Source organism: Arvicanthis niloticus, chromosome 12, assembly GCF_011762505.2.
Source record: "Arvicanthis niloticus isolate mArvNil1 chromosome 12, mArvNil1.pat.X, whole genome shotgun sequence".
Lineage (NCBI taxonomy): Eukaryota > Metazoa > Chordata > Mammalia > Rodentia > Muridae > Arvicanthis > Arvicanthis niloticus.
In genome coordinates this window covers 8,163,307-8,171,459 of record NC_047669.1, presented here as the reverse complement: position 1 = coordinate 8,171,459, position 8,153 = coordinate 8,163,307, and the positions used below count along the sequence as shown (strand labels likewise).

At 42.8% G+C, this 8,153-nt stretch overlaps 1 protein-coding gene across 1 annotated transcript; it reads right to left on the bottom strand.

Annotated features, from left to right (window-relative positions):
* Nucleotides 1-1,114: 1,114 nt before the first annotated feature.
* LOC117717940 (transmembrane epididymal protein 1A-like) lies at nt 1,115-2,899 on the bottom strand. The gene has a single exon (XM_034515456.2). The coding sequence runs from the start codon at nt 2,682-2,684 to the stop codon at nt 1,800-1,802; it is 885 nt and encodes a 294-aa protein (XP_034371347.1). The 5' UTR covers nt 2,685-2,899; the 3' UTR covers nt 1,115-1,799.
* Nucleotides 2,900-8,153: the final 5,254 nt, after the last annotated feature.

The window sequence follows — 8,153 nt, the reverse complement described above, 5'->3', positions numbered from 1 at the left end:
GAGCCAAGGCCTCCTGACATGCTATGCAAGTACATCACCCCTGAACTACTGCCAAAGTCCCCCATGTATACGTGTTGACCAAGGAACTGAATTTCGCAAGTGCCTCTCATCTTGTGTGAGATACAGTTCACATCCTACGCTTTTGCTCTCAGGTGGTATGAGGACATGTTTTAACACTTCCCTCTTACAGAGAATGTGCTGTCAACTCAGAAAGTTGGATTTGTGTGACTCAGACTGACAGCACAGCTCTGCTAAGCCTGGGGAGTGAGGCAGAGCCAGGTTCTTCCAACTAGAAAGCTAATGCAACTTTGAGAACAATCTTTAGAGAAAAGAACTTAAATCCTCACTTTTGTAAATAGTCTGTGATATATAAATTATCAGTGATAATATGAACACTGACCCCACAGTCATGAGCAGAGTATAACACAAGGAGACTCAAAGCTTAAGTTTCTTAGTCATAGGGAGAAGCAGGTTCTGGCTCTGGGATTTTTTTGGTAGAAAAAGTTTCTGCTTGGATTGATTCATGCCCCACTGGGAAGAGAAGGCTTGGGGTGTGTGGGCCAGAGGCCTGGATCGTGTTTCAGGATGATAGGCCCCTTTATAAGATTCACTCCTAGCCAGTGTAGACTGCTAGAGCCCTGGCTCCCCCCTCTGATGGTCTCCAGAGACCATGGTCCAGGCTTTGCTTATCACTGCTTCATTTTGGATGCCTATGGCATTTTAAAATAGCTGCATTGTCTGCTGCCTGCAAACCTTTGTGCTTCTAGAAGCTTTCCCTGATTAGAGGAGAGCATTCCTGGCTGTATGGGAAGGTAAATACAGTGGCTTCATGTGTCTGCTTCTCCCAGCTTTCCTTTCTCCACCTCCTTCCATACTGCCATGTCTGTAAACTTCTAGATGTTTGGTGTCTGCATCTCATTTGGAGACATCCATAAAGATTATTGATACCCATCCCCATTTCATGGCATTCTTCCCTCAGCCCATTCTCCTCAGGTGAGATCCAAGCATTTCTTTGCTTTCTCCCCAGAAGCATTCACACAGGATACAATACATGCAATAGATTTTCTGAAGGCGCTGGAACAAGTTGTTTTGAGTCACAACAAAAACCAAGGCATTACAAATTATTGGCTTGCTTTTTTTATTTTGCAGGACTAGTGAACCCAGATTCTCAGGAACACTAAGCACACACTCTACCTGTGGAATATACACACAGACCTTAAACTTGCTTAAACATATTATTGATATTTTGTTATATTTAGTGTAATTTTGCCACAGAATTTTCAAAGTCAAGTCATTCCTTTGACACTGTGGGTCCCAGGGATAGACCTTGTGTCCTCAGGCTTGTGGCTGGTGCCTCTACACACTGAGCAAGTCACCATCCCTAAAATTACATTGTAATCACCTTATTACAACCATCTTCAAGAATTCCACTCAGGAATCTTTGCTCTCTTGACTTCAACCCTTGGTAAACTGCCTCCCCGTCTTCCTCCCTACTTTCCCAGAAGTCAGAAGTAGACTTACTCAGTTTAAGTTCCTTTCTTTTTTTCTTTCTTTATTTTTACTAAGAAATTTTACCAAAAGCTATTACAGAAAAGCACCATTTTGTTCTTTCCAGATGAATGACCAGAAACCCTACAGATAAGGAAAGAGGTGAGGGACTGACCTGGATGGAACCGTGATAACTAAGAAGTTTTCCTCAGAGCTACAGGTATATTGGGGATAAGCAAGCTGGATCCAGGGTGGAAAAGCTATGCTGTGGGCTCCAGGCTGTGCATGCACACTCAAGACAGTTTCTGTGCCTACACACCTCCATTCTGTGGCACAGGTTCTGCAGTGAGCTTTTCTAGTTCTTCACCACTGGATCCCATAGAGCACCGCTGGTACCTCATCTCAAGAGGCTTTGTCCAGGAAGAATGGTGACAGTGCCAGAGACTGCAGAGGCCATAGATGGTAAAGAACAAGGCCAGCCCTAAGGCCAGGTGCCAGCAGAAGAAGATGGTTAGAAATGCCAGGTCCACAGGGTTGTCTGCCCTCCAGGGCTGTCCAGTGAAAGGTATATACATCTCACAGATCTGCATCATCCAAGTGCTTAACACCAGTGCCATCCAGCTCTTGAGGACCCAGAGTGGAGCATTGTCAGGGATCCAGATCTCCACAGTGAGCACCAGAGCAAGCAAGAAGGCAGGCAAGACTAACAGAAGATGCACTCGGATTTCCAAGGCGCTTTTGTTCTCAATATGGGTTATCATCAGCAGTACCATCACATAGAAAGCCAGGGCTTCAGCTGCATGCTCCAGCTTCACACTCCAACGTGTCAGATGTGCCTGGCTCACAATGTCCACTATGCCACTGAGCAAAAAGAACCCAAACATGGTTACATGCTCCCAGTTGTCCTTGAAAATAAACACTCGCCGAGGGTCCTCCCAGTCTATCATCTTCAGACGGTTGACTCCTGGGGGGTAGAAGTATTCATCAATGATACAAATAGAGAGAACAACCACCTTTGTCAGTGCTTCATAGGATACCTTCCAAAGCAGCCTGTGTCCTAGCAGCTTCTTCGGGAGCAAGGGGTGCTTGAGCACCTTCTGTTTCCGGAGCAGGGCCAAAGATGTTAGCAAGGAATAGTAGACAGCTAACATGAGGAAGCCTACTCCTGGCAGCAGGTGTCCTTCAAAGGTTCCCATGGCTCTTCTGAGTGAAGACTCAGAGAAGAGCAGAGCCAGCAGATGATAGACCTTCACTGGCTCTCCTCAGAAATCTCACAAGAGAGACTTTGGGCCTGCAGCAACAACCTGGTGCTGACAGACACTTATAAGAAAGATGATCTGTGACACTCTCAGCGTGGGGCATCTAAGTAATGTGGTTGTTAGTCATCTCAGGGTGTTCCTGTTTGAGGCTTACTGGGGCAGAGATTTCAGCTTCTATACCACGTGGCATGGCAGAGAATACAGATTGGGCTTGCCCTTCCTTTCATTAAGCACCGTGCCCCAGCCCATCAGGGACAGGGAAGGGAGAGGAGAACAAAACTGCTTTGGCAGAGGAACTATGAGCTGACTACCACTGACTGCTGGTGCCAGACATTGGATATTTCTTTCATTTAAATATTAATAACTAATGTTTAAATCTAATTAAAATTTAAATAAAATTAAATTTCATTATATATTAATTATTCTCTCATTTAAATCCCTCAACAGGGGAAATGTAGAAATGACTCTGTCAAAAGCTTTTCAAATCCTACAGAGGACCTAAGTTTGGTCCCTAGAACCCACCTGGGGCAGTTCACTACTTCCTGTAACTTCAGCTCCAGGGGATCTGTTGTAGTAAATATTTCATCTCACTCAGTCATTTCTACCCACCTTTGACCATTCAGTCCCAGATAAAAGACACAAAATATTTATTATATGACTATTTTGTCTACTTCCCTTCCAATAACCCTGAGAAATGACATGGTAAGTTCTGCCTGGGCTGCTCTGACTCTGACTGGCCAGCCTTCATGAACCATTCTTACAATCCCTTACCCCATGGTGTCTTCTCTCTCCACATTCTTTCTCCCCGTCTCATGTGGTCCTCCCTAGACCCCGAAGCCCAGGAACCAACATCTCACCTTCCTCTCTTCTGCCTAGATGTAGGTTGTCTACATCTTTATTTGATCATTAGTTTTAAATTAAGAAGCAAGTTCACATAGCATACATGATGATCACCTTGTCCTGGGAGCAATCAGACTTTGTACTTAACATTACAATACATAGCTGAAGACCAAACCTCAACAATTTCCCCTTTTTGTCTAAATAGAAAAGGTCTTTCTTTTATAATAACAAACAACATACAGTAAGATCAATTATAAAATAATTATGGCTTCCAGTCTAGACCCAAACATGTAGCAGAGCCCTGGTGGAGGTTCTGTCCCCAATCTCACAGAACCCAGAGGAAGCAGGCCTCCCAGGAGCTCTAACCCAGGCAGTACCTTAAGTAAGGAGTCAGCAACACTACCCCAAACAGGGAATAACTGGGACCCACTAGGACTCAGGAACTTACTCCTGGCCAGAAGCACTGGTTCCTTCTGGTCTGAGCCTGATCACTGAGTATATCCGTGGCAGCAGCTCTGCCCCCAATCTCACAGAACCCAGAGGAAGTGGGCCTCCCAGGAGCTCTAACCCAGGCAGTATCTTAGGTAAGGAGTCAGCAACACCCGCCCCAAACAGGGAGTAACTGGGACCCAGAAATTCACTCCTGGCCTGGAGCACTGTTTTTTTCCAGTCTGTGGCTGGGTACTGAGCAGATCCTGGGCCCCAGCTCTAACCCCAGTAGTAACACCCACACCACACAGTTTGAAACCACCAAGGTAATAGGTAAGACAGGCTCCAGTCAGAGACAGTGAGGGCAGGTAGCACTAAGAAGATCCAGATGGCAAAAGGCAAGAGCAAGAACATCAACAAACCAGGGTACTTGGCATCATTAGAACCTAGTTCTCCCACACTAGAAAGTCCTGAAGTCCCTGTGGGAAACCTACAGAAGGCAGCTATCATCCTTGCAGCCATCTTGAGCCGTATACCCTGACAACCCACTTGATTACAATAACCTACAAGAACTGAGCACACTCTGATAACATCTTGTTTTAGATACCCAGGATTTTTTCTTGGGTGTGTGAGACTTAAAAGTGTGTGACTTAAGGACGTGACTTAGAAATCAGATTTAGAGACAAGACCTAAGGGTATGACTTAAAGGCGTGGCTTAGAAGAAAGACATATAAAAGGTAAGAAGCAGACGGAAGAAATTATTATTAGGTATTAGGCAATTGACACTTGGAGGAAGAACTTGGAAGTAGAGAGTAGGCACTTGAGACACTTGGAGGCACTAGGGACTAGGAACTAGGAACTAGGAACTCAAGACTTGGAACTTGGAGAGAAGAAGAGAGACTGAAGAATAAACGGGATTGAATCACACTCTGTCTGGTCTCCATTCCTCACATCCGTCCTCACTCTCTCTCTTGCTGAACCCCAACCCATGGACCAGAGCAGCTTGGGGCAGTGTGGGCTCTAACAATTTAGCCCCCAAGGCTTTTGGCAGTGCAGGTTTAAACACTGACAGAGCGGCCCATGACATTTTGGCTCCCAAACATGAGGTAGCTCAGGCCACAACACTTGGGCCCCCAAGCGTGGGCAGAGCGGGACGCAACAAGTCCCCATATCACCAGGAAAGCAAGATTCAGATTTAAAATCACTTCTAATGATGATCATAGAGGACTTTAAGAAGAACATAAATAACACCCTCAAAGACTTTGAGGAGAACACAGGTAAACAGGTAGAAACCCTTAAAAAGGAAACATAAAAATCCCTTAAAGAATTAAAAGAGAACACAACTAAACAGGTGAAGAAATTGAATAAAACCATCCAGGACATAAAAATAAAGTAGAAACAATAAAGAAATCTTAAAGGGAGACTACTCTGGAGATAGAAAACCAAGAAAAAGATCAGGAGTCATAGATGCAAACATCACCAGCAGAATACAAGAGATAGAAGAGAGAATCTCAGGTGCAGAAGATACCATAGAAAACATTGACACAACTCTCAAAGAAAACGCAAAATGCAAAAAGTTCTTAACACAAAACATCCAGGAAATCCAGGACACAATGAAAAAACCAAACGTTAGGATAATTGGTATAGACAAGAGTGAAGATTCCCAACTTCAAGGGCTAATAAATATCTTCAACAAAATTATACAAGAAAATTTCCCTAACTTAAAGAACGAGATGCCCATAAACATACAAGAAGCCCACAGACTGCCAAATAGACTAGACCAGAAAAGAAATACCTCCCATCACATAATAATCAAAACACAAATGCACAAAACAAAGAAAGAATATTAAATTCAATAAGGGAGAAAGGCCAAGTAACATATAAAGGAAGACCCATCAGAATTACACCAGACTTCTCATCGGATACTATAAAAGCTAGAAGATACTGGACAGATGTCATACAGACCCTCAGAGATCACAAATGCCAGCCCAGGCTACTATATCCCTCAAAACTCTCAATTACCATAGATGAAGAAAACAAGATATTCCATGACAAAACCAAATTTACACAATATCTTTCCACAAACCCAGCATTACAAAGCTTAATAGAAGGAAAGCTCTAATACTAGGAGGGAAATTATACCCTAGAAAGAACAAGAAAGTAATCCTCTTCCAACAAATCCAAAAGAAGATAGCCACACAAAGATAACTCCACCTCTAATAACAAAAATAACAAGAAGCAACAATCACTGTTCCTTAATATCTCTTAACATCAATGGATTCAGATCCCCAATTAAAAGACGTAGGCTAAGGAACTGGATACAAAAACATGACCCAGCGTTTTGCTGCATACAAGAAATCCACCTGAGTGACAAAGACAGACACTAACTTAGAGTAAAAGGCTGGAAAACAATTTTTCAAGCAAATGGTCCTAAGAAACAAGCTGGAGTAGCCATTCTAAAACATTCAGCCTGATAACACAAAGGAAGGGACTCATGGCTCCACCCATATAGGTAGTTGAGGGTAGCCTTGTCAGGCATCAGTGGAAGTGGAGCACCTTGGTGCCTGGAAGTTTGGATTCCCTATTGTTGGGGAATTTGAAAGCAGGGAGGCCACAATGGGAGGATGGTGGGAGCACACCCTCATAGAAACTCCCAGAATTATATGGATTAGACATGACAGAGGCAGGCCACCAGAAGTTTAGATTTCAGAATTCAAACAAAAAGTTATCTTGATACTAAATTTGTTTTGAGAATTGTATATTGCAGAAAACATAGCCTTGGTGTATCTACTCATCAAGGAAGCTGAGCAGACCTGCTCGAACCTCTGATGTCCTGGAATTCCAGCTGGATGCAGTGAAGACAGACATCAGAGGCTTATCAATTTATTCTTCTCCTCACCCCTCTTCTAATATCTCAATGCCTGTAATCAGCTTGAAGAACTTAATGAAGAGTCAGTGCCCCTATTCCCTGGGCTTGGGGACTGAGGTGGTTAATATTGGGCTGTCTTTATATGGAAAAGTAGTGGTTTTGTTGGAACAGGGAGGAATAGCTAGGAGTTATTGCATAGCCATAACCTATTGGTAGAAATCAGTATAATTATTATTAAGATGAAGTTGTAATTTCTTAAATTGTACAAAATTTACTTTGATTTCAAGTTACTATATTCATTGGTACGAGTGTCTTATTGATATAAAAGTAAGATTAATATTCTTACTTTCATAGGCATTGTGCCTGTATAACACATTTAGGTATACAAGGCTTAGACCCAGTCCTTCTTTAACTTTTTAAATTGATTTGAGATGGTTAGCCTGTGAGTTAAGGGCCTATAGCAAATTCATGGCTCTGTGTTTATTGTTAGGGTGTTTTCTAAATTTTATTTAGAAATAGCTGAGAGGAGTTAACAGACAACAGTCCAGATTGCCTTACATGGATAGTTGGTTTTCAAAATGTCAGAAGTCCACAGAATTGATGTTACAAACATTTCTGTATTAATGTTTATTTTGCTTAGAGACCTGTCTGCTCCTGACAGCTTCCCTGTTTTTGGATTCTAAGAAGAAATTGAGCCCCGGGCGGTGGTGGCGCACACCTTTGATCCCAGCACTTGGGAGGCAGAGGCAGGTGGATTTCTGAGTTCGAGGTCAGCCTAGTCTACTGAGTGAGTTCCAGGACAGCCAAGGCTATACAGAGAAACCCTGTCTCGAAAAACCAAAAAGAAGAAGAAGAAGAAGAAGAAGAAGAAGAAGAAGAAGAAGAAGAAGAAGAAGAAGAAGAAGAAGAAGAAGAAGAAGAAGAAGAAGAAGAAGAAGAAATTGAGCATCTTTGGAGTTACTCTAGTTGTGGTGAGACAGCCACTAGGCAAGAATTGCCTCTTTTCATCTACAGACAAAATACTGGAAAAAATAGTGGAAGAGTTGACTGATTATATCTGCCAAGACAGAGTAATCAGCTCTTAATATTTCTGCATTACTAGATAATCCTGGGCCAGGAGGCTGAAGATCGGATGGTCCAACATTTTGAAGTATAGGGACTGTCCAGGTATTCAGTGGTCTTTATATATTGGCTAAGTTTTAGAAGCTATGTTTTGTACTTCCCATAATTTCAGTTAATTCAGTCATTCTGAATTTCTGATGGGGTTG

Bases quoted from the DNA above. Each gene is read 5' to 3' on its own strand.
- LOC117717940 (XM_034515456.2), bottom strand. From the start codon at position 2,684: ATGGGAACCTTTGAAGGACACCTGCTGCCAGGAGTAGGCTTCCTCATG.